This window comes from Pseudoliparis swirei, chromosome 19, assembly GCF_029220125.1.
Source record: "Pseudoliparis swirei isolate HS2019 ecotype Mariana Trench chromosome 19, NWPU_hadal_v1, whole genome shotgun sequence".
In the NCBI taxonomy this organism is placed as follows: Eukaryota; Metazoa; Chordata; class Actinopteri; order Perciformes; family Liparidae; genus Pseudoliparis; species Pseudoliparis swirei.
The window spans coordinates 4886414-4905314 of record NC_079406.1 but is presented as its reverse complement, the minus strand read 5'-3'; the positions used below and the strand labels follow the sequence as shown (position 1 = coordinate 4905314).

At 43.8% G+C, this 18901-nt stretch overlaps 2 protein-coding genes across 2 annotated transcripts in view; one reads left to right on the top strand and one right to left on the bottom strand.

Moving 5' to 3' along the window:
- Window positions 1–16262, top strand: part of pigg (phosphatidylinositol glycan anchor biosynthesis class G) — a 92597-nt gene extending 76335 nt beyond the window's left edge. Inside the window, exons 13-14 of the mRNA XM_056440264.1 lie at window positions 1100–1311; window positions 15997–16262. Of these exons, the coding sequence (XP_056296239.1) occupies window positions 1100–1311; window positions 15997–16043 (259 nt within the window). The 3' untranslated portion in view covers window positions 16044–16262. The remainder of the gene's footprint in view (window positions 1–1099; window positions 1312–15996) is intronic.
- Window positions 16263–17025: 763 nt separating this feature from the next.
- Window positions 17026–18478, bottom strand: LOC130210237 (transmembrane protein 271-like). The gene has a single exon (XM_056440267.1). It carries the CDS (start codon window positions 18167–18169, stop codon window positions 17378–17380), a length of 792 nt encoding a protein of 263 aa, XP_056296242.1. The 5' UTR covers window positions 18170–18478; the 3' UTR covers window positions 17026–17377.
- Between the last annotated feature and the right edge of the window lie 423 nt (window positions 18479–18901).

Here is an 18901-nt window from a genome sequence, read left to right as displayed (position 1 = left end):
AATTGGAAGACGTCAAATACGTCACTGGGATTTTTCCTCCCAGAGAATTATCTCCCCAGAGATCGCACGTGAATGTTGCAGCAGCTCTTTGAGGTACCGCACAGAAATAAACTCCAGCTGTCTTAAAAACTGCCGCCTCGTGGAACTCGCCACCGGTTGAAGAGCTCAACCGCCGAACCACGTGTGGAGCTTTTGGAGGAACTGTTGTTGTTTTCATTATTCAGCTCAAGACGTTTTGTTCTCGCCAGCTTCCTCCCTCTCCATCTGGACACACAGATTCACAGAGGGGATCATTAGGGCAACAACACGGCATCGGGCAAGTTTATGATCCAGTGTTTGTGGAGCTTGGCCCACACTAGTGTGCATTCATATCAACCAATATATTCCTCTTTGTTTTATGTCCCAAATGAACCCTCCAACGATTGATGTAATCACCGCTCGTTCCTTTAAATCTGTCTGATGGTTAAACTAAAACATGACGATGCTCAACACTGCAAAAGCAAGAGTGTTTGTGAAGACCACTCGCGTGTTATTGACTCGTTATCGCCTCCCAGAATGAGGCTCTAAAGAGCTCATCGATTATTGGTCAGTGTTCGTCGTGTGCTGGACTTCATCCTCTTGTCTCCTCCCCCTCAGCTGCTCCTCTGCCGGTTTCTACTCAACCAGATCCCTGTTGCTCATTTACGCCCGTGTTTCAGCGACAGAAACAAAGTGTGTGTGTGTGTGTGTGTGTGTTTGTTTGTGTGTGTTTGCTTGCTTGCTTTTACATCATCGTCTCCTAATTTCCTCACTGTTCCCCTCCCTTCCTCCCATCATGCAGTTTTGTTTTTTTAAAGTCATTAACTTTCAAAATCTTTATCACAACTTGCCAGCAAGCCGTATTATTGGGAAGAGATCATTGGATCAGACTCTTCTCCTGGGTCCATGCGTGAGGTGAAAAAAACTGTTATAGCTGGTATGAGTCATCAAACAATCTGCAGCTTCAACCATAACTCAGTAGAGGATGACCTGCCCCTCCCCCCCCCCCCCCCCGTGCCGTGCCGCTCGGCAGAGAGTCAGTCGCCTAACTCTGATGAGTCCTCTCTCCTTCTTCCCCCAGGAGCCCCGTGGCGGTCGGCCACGGCTGCTACTGCCTGGCCCTGCTGCGGTCGGTGCCGGTCGCCGTCTACATCGTGCTGGTGACGGCGCTGCGGTACCACCTCTTCATCTGGAGCGTCTTTTCGCCCAAATTGCTGTACGAGTCCATGCACCTGCTGCTGACCGCCGGGGTCTGTCTCTTCTTCAACACCATGGAGCAAAGCCACAGTCCCAGTAAGTCTTAGTGGGGGGGGGGGGGGGGCGGGGCCACAAAGACGCCGGGGCAAAGACTCTCGGACGGAGGCACGCCGCGGCGTCTGCTCCCCTCGCGCCGCCGTATGCCGACGTGCTGCTTCCTCTTCCCTCTGTGGGTTTCGCTTCGCAGAAGATATTTTGAGAATGCTGCGGCAATGTATTTTTCACCAGTCTATTTGAATATTGCATTCTTTTACCAGGAAAATAAATAACGACAAAAAAAGTGTTTGTGGATGAATAAAGCTGAAAAGACATAAAGAAGCTTTTTTTTTTTAAATAGTGAAAATTTTTATTTACATATCCTTACCGCATATGACCTCAGGGACCGCTGTGCAGATGTAATGGCTACATGTATAATTCATAAGGTGGGGGGGCTTCACGCGTTCACGTCGAGCAGAGTGTAAACGCGCGACTCTCGGGTCGGCTCAGTGAAGACCTGCGTCCCCACGGGGGTTTGGAATTATTCCGTCTGATTGGAAACCTGTTGGTCGCCCACAGGAAGTGACACGAGCGGTGAAGTGGCGGGAACGCCGCCGCCGCCGCCAGGGTAACGGTTTAGCAAGCTAGGGAACGCAATGCAGGAAAATGCAAATCCATAAAAAGACGAGGCCTTGGAGAAAATCGACATTTTCGAGAGAAAAACTCGACGCGGCTACAAATTTTTTTTTAATAACTTTTTATTTTGCATTTTCCACAAACAGACTATTCCTTGACATCGAGAGAAAAAATTTATATATCTACAACAAAATAAAATCAGCACACATCCAAATCCATCCATATCCACATAAACACCCGCCAAAGATTCCCACCCATCCCCTCCCACATGTTTATACCCTCCAAGAGTAGGACCCAATGAGGAGGGAGGAAAGGACCAAACAATCAAACTACATACCACCAAATGATAAGCATGGAGTACAAAGTAAAATAACTAAAGAAAGGTAAAAGGCATGAATGTGAAAAGTAAAAAATAAATAAATAACAAATCAACAGACATTCATTTCATACCCAGATTTTTCATCGACCTCTTTGTTTTGCAGTTGCACTGTATGTGTACAACCTCAACCCCTCTCAGTTATAACATCGACATCCAATATCGACTCTAGATATATAACGTCACGCACGCCCATCTTCTTGTGAAGATATCTAATGTCATTTGTAGTTTTGCAGTCATTTTTTCCATTGTATGGACCTGGTTTAATCTCTGTCTCCACTGAGTTATGGTTGGTGCTTTTGCAACTTTCCAGTTCAGAGTTATTGTTTTTCTGGCAATCATTAAAAGTATACGTAGAATATACCTCAGATTGGTGTCCCCTAAATCTCTTGGTATAGACCCCAGCACATATATTCATGGTTCTGAGGGTACCTCCACTTCAATGATTCTATTGATTTCTTTTTTTATATTTTCCCAAAAACCTTTGACTACGCGGCTACAATTTAAACATGTTAATTTGCCCTTTCCTTTTCATTGCGTGTGGACTCGCGGTTCCCGGCGTTGTGCCACTGTGGCGTGACATCCTGGGACACGTCGTTAATCCTTATTTGTCACACTCCCACTGTGAAAAAATGTCAAGTTACCGCCACACACACACATGCCCATTCCTCTAGTTCAGGGAACATGTGAACACACTCAGTTTCCTCTTCCTCCCGTATTGCTCAATGGAACCGCGGCAGGTCGACGCGCTCGAGTCTTTGTCCTTCAGAAGATCCCAAAGTTCTGCTAATTCCCTGTTTTTTTGCTCGCCCCGCATATCCAGCGGAACTTTCCCATTTATAAATGACAATTTGACTGCACACGTCCCATAAGTCTCCGGTGTCTGGCAGACTTCTAAACTTCTATCACCCAAGTAAAGCTCGCTCGCTGGCCGGCGTCCAATCGGAGAGCGCGGAGCCAAGCGGAGCCGGCGGTGGCTTTCGAACACTGTTCCCAGAGAGGGTCGCTTACGCTGCATTTTGAAAGTCAAATAAGAACACGGGGAATAAGCAGCAAAGATCTCCATTGCAGCCGTTGTTTTTCTGCGTTATGGCGATATGGTTATAACCTGAAACATGATTCCATCATTACCCTTGAACAAATACAATATACAGGTTGAAAGACCCAATCACTTCTCACCGTTTACCAAGAACTCCCTCTCCTTTATAATTTAACAAATTATAGCGAGCCGACATAAAAATGTGTTTTTATTGAAACGAGTCGCATAATATCACTTTAAAAACATGAAGGCTGACCAGGGGGAGTGGACAAAGTCACCGTGACAAACTCCAATAATCACGGGAATAACCAAAGTTCCTTTTGAGTTTCTTCGTTGTTCGTCCCTCGTTGACTCGTTACGGCAAGAAGCCTCAAAGCCGCGTCGCACAAATCTGATGGGACGACGCTCTGAAATCGTTCCTCTGGATCCAAACACCTAGCGGCACATGAAATGTGTCAGATTAATTGGAAGTGTCCACGTGGTTGGAAGCGTCTGAACACGCACGAGCATCCTGTGGGGATTTTTTTTTGCAGTCTTTTTTTTTTATTTTTGTTTTACTCTGTCTTTGTAGGAATTAGTTCAGTTTTTTTTTCTTCCGTTTTTACAGGATTCTTTTCCAACTGTTAAACTGTTATTCTGGTCACATCCCACTTGTTTTGATGTAGTTAACGGGAACTGTGAAATCCATCCTGTTCATACTTTATGTGTGTGTCTGTTTGACTCCTTAAGATGAATTGTTTCCCTTTTTGTCTACCTTCTGACGATTTCTGTATCTTTTAATTTATCTTTTTTTACCTTTTTGTTCGTTGCAGATTTGTGCGACACGTATAAAATCATGACACGTGACAGATGAGTGTTACTAATTGTTTTATAATGACTTGTTCTTGCATTATTTGTGCCCTTAATAATTAAATAAAAGATTCACACCACTGGACATTTTTAGTTTCCGTGACTTTTGTCAGCTGCAACAACGCCGAGAGAAACCTTCAGAGTTTGAGGTTGAACATTCACATTTTTGAAGCACCCATAGTATTCATATATATAATATTATAGATATAATATGTGTTATATATATATTATATTTTATATACATATTATATTTTGTATATATATTATATTTCATATATATATTATATTTGATGAATATATTATATATATATTATTTTATTTATATATTATCTTATATATATTATATTGTATTTATATATATATATACATATTTTTAAACAAATATATACATATAGAAATATACATATATATAAACATGTATATACATATATATATACATATGCATATACATATACATACACTACCATTCAAAAGTTTGGGATCACCCAGACAATTTTGTGTCTTCCATGAAAAATCACACTTTTATTTATCAAATGAATATAAAATATAGTCAAGACATTGACAAGGTTAGAAATAATGATTAATATTTGAAGTATTAATTTTGTTCTTCAAACTTCAAGCTCAAAGGAAGGCCAGTTGTATCGCTTATATCACCAGCATAACTGTTTTCAGCTGTGCTAACATAATTGCACAAGGGTTTTCTAATCAGACATTAGTCTTCTCAGGCGATTAGCAAACACAATGTACCATTAGAACACTGGAGTGATCGTTGATGGACATGGGCCTCTATACACCTATGGAGATATTTCATTAGAAACCAGACACTTCCACCTAGAATAGTCATTTACCACATTAACAATGTAGAGAGTGTATTTCTGATTCATTTAATGTTATCTTTATTGAAAAAAAGTGCTTTTCTTTGAAAAATAAAGTCATTTCTAAGTGATCCCAAACTTTTGAACGGTAGTGTATATACAGGACTGTCTCAGAAAATTAGAATATTGTGATAAAGTTCTTTATTTTCTGTAATGCAATTAAAAAAACAAAAATGTCATGCATTCTGGATTCATTACAAATCAACTGAAATATTGCAAGCCTTTTATTCTTTTAATATTGCTGATTATGGCTTACAGCTTAAGAAAACTCTAAAATCCTATCTCATAAAATTTGAATATTTCCTCAGACCAAGTTAAAAAAAAGATTTAGAACAGCAAAACAAAATCAAACATTTGAAAATGTGTTTCCAGGTGTTTCGAGTTAATTAGGCGATTCAAGTGATTTGTTTAATACCCTACTAGTATACTTTTTCATGATATTCTAATATTTAGAGATAGGATATTTGAGTTTTCTTAAGCTGTAAGCCATAATCAGCAATATTAAAAGAATAAAAGGCTTGCAATATTTCAGTTGATTTGTAATGAATCCAGAATGCATGACATTTTTGTTTTTTTAATTGCATTACAGAAAATAAAGAACTTTATCACAATATTCTAATTTTCTGAGACAGTCCTGTATATACACACATACACACACACACACGATTAGCTGTCCATTACATCGTCTTTCAGCCTGGCTGGTGGCCGTCTCTCGGCTCTGGAGGACGAGTGACATGAGACTCTTTTCAGTGGAGTTTCTCCGGTACACCAAACCATCTGTGAAAGTGCACCGAGCGTCGCTTTACGTGGCGTGTAGTAGTAGGAGGATGAGGATGATGATGATGATGATAGTTTAGCATCATCCTTCTGTCTGCTATCCACCCACTTCATAATCATCTCGTGCCTTCAGGAGCTGGACGTCAACGCCGTCGTTAAAGGGGACGCACATTTCACGCTGTGCTCACTTCTGAGTGAGCGTCTCTCTTCAAACCGCCAAAGTAACGATGCACTTCAGATCTATTATTGCCCCGACAACAGAACTGCTTTACTATTTCATTTATGTTCATTGTAATGTAGATTTTTTTTAAAGCAACTTCCCGATGGCATATACATTTATTATTTACTTTTCAGCAGAAGTGAACTTGGTTTTACTCGTGTTCCTCCAGTGCTCTCTGTTCTGTTATTCTCTGTTTATTCTTTTTATAAAGTGTCCTTATCGTGATCCATGCTACATGAGGCCTGGGCCATGGCGGCTACCCTCTTCCTTCGTCATTACCTTCGCATTGAAAATGTGGAAGGTAATGTTTTGATCGCCGTGTATTTATTTATTTATTTATTTATTTATTTGTATGCGTGTTATTCGCATAAGTAAAAAAGTATTAAACCGAATCGCATGAAATTTGGTGGGATGATTGGTTTTGATCCGGGGACGATTTGATTAGATTTTGGGATTGATCGGGTCAAAGGTCATGGTCAAGGTCATGAAAAGGTCAACATCTTATTTTCACCATAGCGCGGTCAATTTTTATCCAATTGGCATGCAACTAATGCCAAAATGTTCAAAATTCAATGCCCAATCTTGTGATATGTGAAGGTATGCGCTCTACCGAGTTCCCGTTCTAGTTTCCTCTTGTTCCTCTGGGAGATCCTGAAGCTACGAAGGCAAAAAGAGAAAACCAAAAGGGATATGTAATCCCTCACAGTCTGGCATGTCCAGGAGGCGTCCTGCTAAGGTTCATCCATGTGTCACCCAACAGGACACGCGTCACTCTCTGCTGCTTCCTGAGGGGTCTGACGGTTTGCCAATACCACTCGGATCCAAAAGTTTACTGGGATAACTGAGCCCAAAAGGACCCTCCCCCCCTCAGGGTTCTTTGAGTTGCCATCACAACTGGCACAGATGACGGAATACGACCTCACTCTGACTCCTCATCAGCACACCCCGTGGCTCGCACCAAGGTTTAAATGCTTCGGATCGGACCAAGGGCGTCATTCACCCGGTGCTACACCTCAGGGTCGGTGCCCAAGTGACCACTTAAGTCTTTCGAACAGAGAGCCCTGTGAAGGCCACGACCTTTACGTCACGCAGAGAGTTAGAATTTACCTTTTCGGGGGTTGCGTACGTGAGCTCTCTCTTGACACCTGCAGTCACAGTTAGAGGACATGGTTTTAAGGGCTCACGAGGATCCCCACGTCTGGATAGTCGTGACGCGAAACTGCGGTTTCTCGATTAAAAAAGTTATGGACGAGTAAGGGCAGCGGGCAAACTAACAAGTAGCCAGTTGGCGCCACCGGCGGGACTAACGCCGTCGTTAAGCGGAACCGAGGAGTAAGAAAGGATATGGGGAAATGACCCGACATCTCAGAACCGTTCACTCAATGGTCTCTCTTCCATGTTTGGGCTTTTAAATTATAGTTTTGACTTTTATATGACCCCCTTGATCAAAAAAAAAATAGTTTTTACATCAGCATGTTGACTTAAAATGACATTAGATTCAAGTTGGTCTCAGTTGATTGGTTCATGCCCTCCACTGGGCCTTCAGTAAAGAAATTGATGAAGTGCTCTCTTAGTCGTCGTCCTAGTCCACCCCTAATTCTTATACATCTTTTAACTCTTTGTCTTGGATGCTCTTCTAGTGGAGAGAACATGATGCAGTGCACCAATCGGTGCTCTTCTAGAGGAGAAAACAAGATGCAGTGCACTAATCGATGCTCTTCTAGTGGAGAAAACATGATGCAGTGCACTAATCGATGCCCTTCTAGTGGAGAAAACAAGATGCAGTGCACTAATCGGTGCTCTTCTAGTGGAGAAAACATGATGCAGTGCACTAATCGATGCCCTTCTAGTGGAGAAAACAAGATGCAGTGCACTAATCGGTGTTCTTCTAGTGGAGAAAACATGATGCAGTGCACCAATCGGTGCCCTTCTAGTGGAGAAAACAAGATGCAGTGCACTAATCGGTGCTCTTCTAGTGGAGAAAACAAGATGCAGTGCACTAATCAGTACCCTTCTAGTGGAGAAAACAAGATGCATTGCACTAATCGGTGCTCTTCTAATGGAGAAAACAAGATGCAGTGCACTAATCAGTACCCTTCTAGTAGAGAAAACAAGATGCAGTGCACTAATCGGTACCCTTCTAGTGGAGAAAACAAGATGCAGTGCACTAATCGGTGCTCTTCTAGTGGAGAAAACAAGATGCAGTGCACTAATCGGTGCTCTTCTAGTGGAGAAAACATGATGCAGTGCACTAATCAGTACCCTTCTAGTGGAGAAAACAAGATGCATTGCACTAATCGGTGCTCTTCTAATGGAGAAAACAAGATGCAGTGCACTAATCGGTGCTCTTCTAGTGGAGAAAACAAGATGCAGTCACTAATCAATGCCCTTCTAGTGGAGAAAACAAGATGCAGTGCACTAATCAATGCCCTTCTAGTGGGAAATGGCTGCTGTTGGACTTCATATCTGAAGCATGTTGACTTGTGTACGCTCCTTGCTTCTGTTCCACGTGAAGTACGGACTAACTCCAGAAAAGCCAAACGTAATGACAGGACTGCAGCAGCTGGAGGAGCGAACGTGTCTGCAGCCTCTTGAGCTGCCGCTCTGCGTGTGAACGCCGCCGGACGCCTCGGCTCACCGGACGCTCCAGCAGTCGTCTGCTAAGTGGCAGATGGCAGCGAGCCAAAGAGGAGGTCACTGCAAGTTTGGGAGCCGGCTTGGGAGACTCAGCCACTGCAGGAGCTATTGATTGACACGCGACTCTCGCCCGTTGGCTGCAGACGCTGCCAGCCCCCCCCCCCCCCCTCACTTTGTGTTCCTGACAGCATTCAGCTCACTAAAGCTCAGTTGAGGAGCCTGCAGGGGAACACTTGCTGTTCACATGAAATTACTTCTGCCTTGACGTACACAGCAGTGAAGCTGCTTGTTAACCCGTCGGGAACTACATTTTACACTTTTTTTGGTATGTTTGTTTGATTGTGTGTTCGAGTAACAGCAAAACATGGAGGTGCCTCTGATCTTAACCTCTCACTTTGCTCATAATGACTCCCCGCTCCGAATAGAGCTGTGTGTCTCTGAGTTTTAGGGGAGAAATGTGACGCTCGGCAAAAACATAAACATTTAAATCGTCGGCGTGCGTCGGATGAAGGATTTATTGGCGGAAATGGGATATAATCTTCATAACTATGTTTTCACGAGTGTATAATCACCTGAGACGAAGAATCGTTGGGTTTTCGTGATTTTATAATGAGCCGAGTGTATCTATAGGGAGCAGGCCCTCTTCACGGTGGCCGCCATGTTGCTACAGTAGCCCAGAAAGGACAAAAGAGGAGGGGTTCCAGTTAGACCTCACCGCCGGATGCCACTAAATCCCACACACTTATCCTTTAGAAGTGGGGGAACAGAGTTAGAAGAAGTTTCAACTTTTCTAGAATATACCTTTCATGTGTTTATGTACTGGCCGACTTACAGACATCTGCTGCAGAGCGTTTGGTTCACACCGAGTAAAGATAATTAAATATCAAGCAGGAAGTCAATAGAAAGTATTCGGTCCTTTTTTGAGTCACAGAAGTCTGTAACTGATAAACCATGAAGGCACCTTTAAGCCTGGATTTCTCTGTCGGGAGGTTTCCAATATAAACTACCTCATGGAAAATACCCAGAGATCTCAGCACCTGGCTGCACATCAAAAAACAACTCCAGCTTATAGTGCACCGTTTTTAAATTAGAACTTTTCCCCCTTATAAGTCTAAATATAGTGAACTCTCTTTGATTCATAAATTAAAGATCCCTTTTTGGAAAAGCAAGACATTAGAAGAAGTCACCTTTTTAGCTTTGAAGGAAATTGCGATGTGTATTTTCCAATGTTTTCTGACATTTTATAGACAAAATGGTGATTTAATCCATTGTTATTTAAAAATAAATGTTAGTTGAAGCCTTATAAATCAAAACAACTACTGAGATCGATGAAATCTGAGCAAATTCCATCCTCTGACCAACACCATGTGAAGTCCTGACAAAAAGCTTGGCGCTGGCTTTTCATTGGGATTCCAGCACATCGAGCTACACGCGACAAATTCATAATTATCTGCAGATAATGTGAAAACCCAGGACCCACATTGTTTTGCAATGGTGCCTTCATGAAGTGTTCTTCTCTCTTTTTTTCCTTTTTGCCGAGTTGCTCATTGTTGCTCATTGTGCACTCGGCATAACGAGACCTCGAACGCTGAGCAAAAAAAATGAACCTCTGAATCTTCCAAATTCTTTAAAGAAGGAGAGAATCAAGCTCTTCAGAAATTGGCACGCGCGAGTCTAATGGCCTCGACGCTCACACATAGGTAATTAACTGCATTTTTGTCGGGAAAGGACCCAGTGTTGGCTTTTAAAAGCCACTGGAGCTTTTCTAGACACAACTTCCCCTGGCAGCTGCACGCCGACAAATGGAAAAGTGTCTAATGAAAGGCTTTTAGAGGTTATTGATTTTTTTCCCCCCTCTTTTTTTTTTTTCTCTCCAGAAGTTCGGCCCGACAGCTTTGTCCTTGACGTACACTACCGTTCAAAAGTTTGGGCTCATCCAGACAATTTCGTGTCTTCCATGAAAAGTCACTTTTATTTATCAAATGAATTGAAAATTGAATAGAAAATATAGTCAAGACATTGACAAGGTTAGAAATAATGATTAATATTTGAAGTATGAATTTTGTTCTACAAACTTCAAGCTCAAAGGAAGGCCAGTTGTATAGCTTATATCACCAGCATAACTGTTTTCAGCTGTGCTAACATAATTGCACGGGTTTTCTAATCAGACATTAGTCTTCTAAGGCGATTAGCAAACACAATGTACCATTAGAACACTGGAGTGATCGTTGATGGAAATGGGCCTCTATACACCTATGGAGATATTTCATTAGAAACCAGACGTTTCCACCTAGAATAGTCATTTACCACATTAACAATGTATAGTGTGTATTTTTGATTAATGTTATCTTTTTTGAAAAAACAGTGCTTTTCTTTGAAAAATAAAGACATTTCTCAGTGACCCCAAACTTTTGAACGGCAGTGTACATTCGGACAAGTATGCAGGTGGCGAATAAAACAATGTAATGCACAATGTGTGTGTTTGTGTTTCTCTCAGCAGCACGACTATTCGCTCCTCTCTGTGAGCAGCTGCAAAACCAGAGCTCTACAGCATTTAATAAAAGTTCTTAAACTTGTTCACGAGCCAATCGTCTCGAGGAGCGACAAAGACATGAGTGAAAGCCCTCCCTCTCCTCGTCCCCAGCTGCACACTCCTGGACATCATTCATCCAGATATCTGCAGTGTAATCACTTGTGCAAAATCCCGCCCTTATATTCCTCAGCGAGGACCTTAAAGATGCAAGTCAGCGTTTTTTGTTGTTGATTTTTTTAACTTTGTGTGACCAGAGCTGGAGGCTGTCATTACACTAATGCAGCGCTCCAACAAAGGGTTCAGCCACCAGGAGATGAAAAGAACGCTCCCGGACACGCAGATCTTAAGATAATCGACTACCCTACATGACAACATGGCATGTACATCCTTTTTTTACACGTGCAGTTACTGATCGGCGTACCGACGAAGCAGCGGGATGTTTTTAAACCACAGAAAGCAGCTGAGCTGTCGACAAAGGCACAGCTCATCCTGGAGGTCATCACTTCGGCGTGCGGTGGTTTTGAGAAGATCAGATTGAGTAGAATCAGGCATGTGACCCAAAAGGTCAGCAGGTTGATTCCCATGAAAAGGTGCCACTGAGCTTTGGTGCATCTCCATCTTTTATGTAGAGTCCTGATGGCCATCAGAAGAATGTGCCGTGTGAACTCGGCCTCAATCAACTCCCCCACTCAAATCTATAGATTTGATTTATTGTGCCGTCTTAGATTTTCTTGACAGTGAGCAGGCAGGTAAACTGCTCCCCCGGTGGTTACCTTTAGGAACTTCATCTCTCTCGCTTTTTTAAATTTGTTAAGCTTTTTACTTGTACGGTTTTACTTTGTCATTTCATAACGACGTCTGGCGGAGAGGATAATGACAGTTTAACGGGCCGCAATTTCAAACATTTAATGAATTTGTTTGTCTTAATCTGCCTGTGGGATTATTGGATTTCTCGGGAAGCACTGAGACAAACCGCAGCCGCAAAATATTTTGTTTTGTGTTTGACATTTATGTAAATCAGTGTGTGAATTAATTTGTAGTCTGTTGTCTTGCAACCTTAGCTTCCTATGGCGTCCCACGTCCCGCATATGTTTCCAGGGTCCTCGTCGTAAGAGATTAGTTGTGTTTACATTGTTTAAGGAATGAAGGGAGATGGACTCTTCAAATGCAGTTTGAATGATAAAAATCCATTCAGCCAGTCTGGAGATTTCAATGTGAAAAACAAAGAAAACTGTTCTGGTTCAAGGAGTAAAACACCAGAAAGCTCTAAACTGACGTTAGCTAGCTCACATAGAAACATGAGGACATAGCTAGCTGGCTAATTAAGCTAGTTGGCTAACTTGAACATAACGTGACTAAACTGTGGCGTTGGGATGATTTATGAAAATAAATGTTGTGTTGTTGTTGTTGTTTAGTAGCAGTAGTGCTCAACAAAAGAGTATCAAGTATGGAGCCCTAAACTGAGTCATGTTACAACAGCTAGTTGACTCACAGGCTACTTTAGCTAGCGGCCGATGCACATTACCAGTCGACCTTTTACTCAAGTAAAATAGCAATGCCACACTGTAAAATACTCTGTTACAAAAATAATAACAAAAGTAATTTAAAGAATCAAATTTAAGAGAAGTCCGTGCCAGAAAATTACCCTGTGAGTGCTTCTGTATTATATATTATTATTACTGATGCATTCATATTTAAATATAATTTTACTGAAATATTTTGTCATGGTTATTTAGCTCTTAAGTAGTTTCATCGACACACAAAGCATATTTTATAAGCTCATACAATGCTTTAAAAGCTATATAAACCTAAATTAGTCAAATAATTCAAAATAATAAGTGCAATAAAATAAATTAAAATTAGTACTTAAGTAGTAGTTGTTTAGTACTTTTGTAGTTGTATTGCCTGAATGAAAATTCCAAATGATCCCAATGATCTCTCCTCCTCTATGATCCGAATAGATCGGTTTTTTTGGGTTTGTTGATTCTTCAGGTGATGAGAATTTCTCAACAAAATATGATCGAACATGTTCCTTACAACAACCTTAAAAATGTTCAAAAAATAAAATTAAAATGAGAAAAAAAAACTTTTGTTGTTTGAAGATGGTGTGGGTTTCGACGGACTCGGCTGGTCTGCTGCTTCGTAAATACCGTCTGACGTGAAAAGTGCCATAATTGTCATAATTAAACGACGCGGTGCTGTGAGATGAAATGTTCCAGCGCCGTGAGCGGTGATCCGAAGAGGAGCGTGAACAAGGCTCGGGCTTCACTAAATCATATTCAGTTTTCTGTGGAGTCCAATCCGCCACAGGACCTCCCCGTGTTGTCGATGGCGTGGATTTTAGCGGCAAATATCAGAACATGTGAGTCAGGGCGTCTCCACGAGCCTCTTGAAGACGTAATCAGCGATTTAATTACGTCTTGTGGTGACATATCGTGTATATGTTCAATTATTCCATATGTCAACAGACCTTGTGCATCCTAAAACTAGAATGGGCACTCGGTAGAGCGCATACCTTCGGATATCACAAGATTGGGCATTGAATTATGAACATTTTGGCATTAGTTGCATGCCAATTGGATACAAATTGACCGTGCTATGGTAAAAAGAAGATTTTGACCTTTCCATGACCTTGACCTTTGACCCGATTGATCCCAAAATGTAATCAAATGGTCCCCGGATAATAACCAATCATCCCACCAAATGTCATGCGATTCAAGAACATGTTGACCTTTTCATGACCTTGACCTTTGACCCGATCGATCCCAAAATCTAATCAAATGGTCCCCGGATAATAACCAATCATCCCACCAAATTTCATGCGATTCGGTTTAAAACTTTTTTTGTTATGCGAGGAACACGCATACAAATAAATAAATAAATACACGGCGATCAAAACATAACCTTCTGCATTTTCAATGCGAAGGTAATGATATATAATAATAATAATAATAATAATAATAATATAATATATACATATAGCTTAACAAGACAAAACTATTTTGAAAATGGAAAATGGAAATGCGAAATGTCAGACGGTCCAATAACTCCCAAAGCAAACAAAGCCAGTATTAAAAGAGGACCACAGTACCAATCAGACTGAAGTTTCATATAATTTATACCACTATGTAAATTCTAGGTTTATTTATAGCACATTATTAAGTCACCTAAAGATAACATTCACAGGCTGTCGACTAAAACCCAATGTATGCCTGTACACCTTTAGCTCTTCGCAATACTTTTTTTCCGCCTTTAGTTATTAAATGTCAGACCAATATTGGTGAGTATAACAAGAGTATAACTAAATATGTAACGGAGAGCACAATTGCTTTCATTGCACCAGCTCCCTGGAGGGCGATCTTTACAAGACCTGACATTTTACTTTATTTCCCGGTGTTAAGAGTGAAGAAAGGAGGCAGAAAACATTCTCGGGATACTTTCGCGAAAGGTTAAGGCGAATATGTCAATATCCGCGCTGACGAACGTCGTTTATCAAGTGGATTAAAAAGAAACCAACCCGGCCCGGCGAGGTCATTAAGCGCGGTGGGATACTGCTGACCTCGGCGTTTGTGCTGCAGACGGAGGCGCGCGCCTTTTGTTCCAAAGGGTCTGAACCTGAACTCTTGTTTTTCTAGTTTCCTGTTCCTCTTGCTTGTGTCTTCCTCCAGACAACCCTCCTTCAAAAAGTTTAGGACAGCAGCTCCCTGAAGACCTCTTATCTTAAGCGTATAGGCGATAGCCGTACTCTTTCTACATGTCATGAGATGAACGAGGAGAGCAGGTTCTTTCCTTTCTCTGTGTCCTTTATTCATCTCTGGCACTCAAAGCCCAAGTTAAGTAGCACGAGGGAAAGGAAAGTATCATCTCGCGGTTTGAAAAGGATAAGAGGGGGATTATTACACTGAGCCAGGACAGTACTTCTGAAAAGTATCTCTCTCAAAGTGATACTGAACAGACATTTGGCCGTGGATGTTCATTTGAGGGCTAGAAGTTGACTGAAAATTGACCATTTCAATCTGATTCACCACTGAGCGGAGTTGTTTAAAGGTGGCGATGTGATCATGACAGCCACAGCGACCTTTACGTTCTGTCCCCACGAACATTGAGGTTGGGGATGTTTTTTAAAAGCTTTTTGCCGTGTGCCGATGTGCTTATTTGTGTGCGGTGGAGTTAATAAATGATGTCAAGCTGCATCATAAAGGAAGCAGAGCTGCGCAGTTTACTGCTTTTTTGATATTGCAGACCACCATCAGTCCGTATTATATCCAGCTACATCTGAAGGTGCATTAAAAGACCACCCAAAACATCGTTTTTTATTCTATCATTACTCCTTCTGCTACTTTAAAACAAATGAGCTGCGGTACAATGAGGCTCACGCTGTCCCTCTGCTTCCTCCCTCATCCTCATCATCATCGAGAGCGGATACACATCACTCTTATCGGTTAAGGGCTCAGAGAAAATAGCACGGGAGTCGAAACGGTCGTTTAACAGTTTTCCCCCCGACGGTCACGATGAGCACAGAAGACAATGGGCATTGTTGCTCGTCGTCTTGGAGACAATGCAGTGAGGCCTTGAAGAGTCAGCGCCGCTCAGCGGGGATTAGAGCGGATGATGCAGCTCCACAAACAGATGACCGGCTGCCGCTGAGCGCCGGCCCGCCGCTCGGCTTGTTTCCTGGAGACAGTGCGGCATCAAACCAGTTCAGTCCACCGAGCTTTGAGCGACACTGTCACAGTTTAGCTCCACGCCTTCCTTTTTGTCGTAGTTGTTTTCATCCTGTCACTAACTATCCTGTCATTCCAGATCCTGCTTCCCATCTCGTCAGTCCAACTCCCCTCACCTGCCTCTGATCACCTCGTTAGTCCCTCATTACCTTCACCTGGTCCTCACGCCCTTCTCACCTGCAGCCCATCCCCTCATTAGTCCCTCACTGTTTAGCTCCCTCACTTTCCACTCGTCCTCTGCCAGATTGTCTCGTGTTTTTCCGACCAAGCCCTCGAGTTCCATAGTTTGATTATTCTGTCTGTTCCGATCTTTACGAAGCTTGCAGTAAAGAATCTTTATTTGAATTATCTGTCTCCTGAGTCGTGCATTTGGGTCCACCCTAATCCCGTCGTGACATACACATGGCTGCAGAAAAGGAGCCGTGTCTGCACCTTTCGCCCCTGTTGCCGTAAGTCGGCGTCGTTGAAACAGAACACAGCCCGGTACAACGGTCTCGCAGTGGCAAAGATACACATAAAGACGGCCGCCGCTCTGACCATCCAGTTGATTTCAGGAAAGTCCCATCTACTCCTACTGTATCTTTAAGTCACAGTTCACCGAGTTCACACTTTTTAAAGTTGTTTCCTTTAGTAATCGCCTCCTGACCCATGAGAAAACACTTATACTGTTCTCTGACGCTCAGGAAGGAAAGCTGCAAAGTATTTAAAAAATGTCTCGCTGCCCAGACGGGGCTAGTTTAGTTAAATATGGGCGCCTGTTGCATTACCACATACCTCTGCTAATTGAATTTTGAATGCGATTTTTTTCTTTAATGTCTTTTGAGTTCCCCGACGTAAAAACTAAATAATAAACCTCTGCAATGTTCCTTTGTAGTTGTGTTAATATTTAAGCAAAGGTGTGTTCCAGATATTTCCCCACACGGCGATGATTAGAAAACAATTGCCACATGGCTCCTGATTATTACAAAACAGAAAGCTTGAATTTATTAACGACACTGCCCCCCCCCCCCCCATACGAATTCAATGGAGTCGAAACCTTGAAAATAAAGTTTCGTCGACAGGATCTCCCCAAAAGCTATTAGCAGCAGCCCCATGACGTCATGTGAGGTTAAATACACTTTTTTTTTATTTTCACAAGTAAGAAATGTCGACAGCAAACATTCAAAAACACAAACTCTGCTTATGTTATATAGCAAGCTGTTGCGTTTACGGGCCTGGATCGGCCTCCACTGTCTGGACCAGACCCCTCATCATCTGTTCATCTACCTGGTGATGGAGCCACACACACACACACACCACCAGGTGTAAGAAAAGGCCAGACTCCACTGCTGCTGCCCCACTGTGTAACTTACTGCTCTTGTTGGGGGGGGGGGGGGGGGGTAATTGTTTAAGCATTAAGTCATTGATTGTCATCAGGGGGGGGGGGGGCTCCTGCTGCTGCTCCTGCTGCTCCAGAGCGGCTATGTGTTGCATGCCGTAGCGGGGTAGATGTCCTCGTACGCGGGGGGCAGCTCGCTGTGGAGCGGGTAGGAGAACGGGAAACAGTGGTTGAGGTCCGGGTCCGTGGGCGAGTATCCCGGCAGCTCGATGGACGGGTGACCCCCGCACTGCACTTCTGCACCTGACTCGTCCAGCACGTTAAAAACACCCAAGTTGATGTAAGACACCGGCTGGAAGTCCCCGGAGCAGTCGCGCTCCTCGCGGAACAGGATGGCACCGGCGCGCTGCCGCTCCGACTGCCGGCTCCGAGAAAACTGCGCCGCCTTGTACCTCTTGATGACCACCAGGTTGATGAGCCCCAGGAGGCACTCCAAGGTGCTGAGGACCGTGGACACCACCAGACTCCGCTGGTACTCCCTCAGCTGCTCGCAGGCGGGGTTCGCGAACACCGAGGAGGGGAAGCAGTAATGGGTGTATTTCCTCTCCACCAGGGAAGCCGTGTCCCCGTCCACCACCGCGCCGGAGAAGGCGGTGAGCACTCCCAACAGGAACACCACAACACCGAGGAGAAATAAATTCCTGCAGCCGGGCTTGTCCATGCAACAGAGCAGCGCGCAGCCCAGCAGCGCCTGCCCGATCCCCAGAAGTAGCCCGGAGTAGAAAGCCCCGGCCGCGCCGCCGAGGTGGAAATGCGCCCTCACCGTGGAGCCCAACGAGACGCATCTTAATCCAACCACAACTTCGCTGAGGGCGCACACGAAGAGGAGGGTGCTGGAGAACACGGTGCACAGTCCTTTCCCACTCAACTTCATTATATTCCACCTCTGCCGCTCTCGATCCCTCTCCTCCCCGCCGCTGCTGCTTCATCCTCCTTCGTCTCCTCTGGAAGCACTCTCGCGTCGGGACATCGTCTGCCCGGGTGACTCCTCCGGTTCAGAGCGGGCGATCCGTGCCACTGTGGCGTCTCCCTCTCATCCCCGCCGCTTTACGGGAAAATATAAATAACTAATGGCGCGAGCGCGCTCCTATTGTGCACTTATCGGTAATCCATACGCAAGGCACTGGTCACTTTACCTCCGGATCACCTAACCGCCCATCAGACTCTTGAGGCACTCTCCTGACCAAAAAAAATAAAAGTTTTCCTCTCCCCATCCTTCCTCCACCCCCACCCCCCTACCCTCCTCCGGAAGAGAAGAGAGTCTCATCCGCAGTCTGCGGAGTCCTCCGTTTGAATGGCGCGTGCGGTGCGTATTTGTGTGCCAGTGGAGAAGGAGGCGGCTGCTTGAAGCGGCGGAGAGGCTTTGAGGGTCTCGTGGACCAATGACCGATGACCCGCGGGCCCCTCCAATCACCGCGACGCTCCCACGTGTCCAAGGCGACTTCATACATGGCGGGGGTTCAGGTGTTAAATGAGAAGGAGGGTATACACGACTTTTGGTCGCGGTGATGGAGAAACACGAACACTTTCAGGAAAATTCATTTATGCAGAACCACCTTCGAAGCCCCCAAAGCCATGTTGTTCTGGCGTAGCTGTGAGTCAGTGA

Excerpts from the sequence above, each read along its gene's own strand:
- LOC130210237 (XM_056440267.1), bottom strand. The coding sequence starts at position 18,169 with ATGAAGTTGAGTGGGAAAGGACTGTGCACCGTGTTCTCCAGCACCCTC.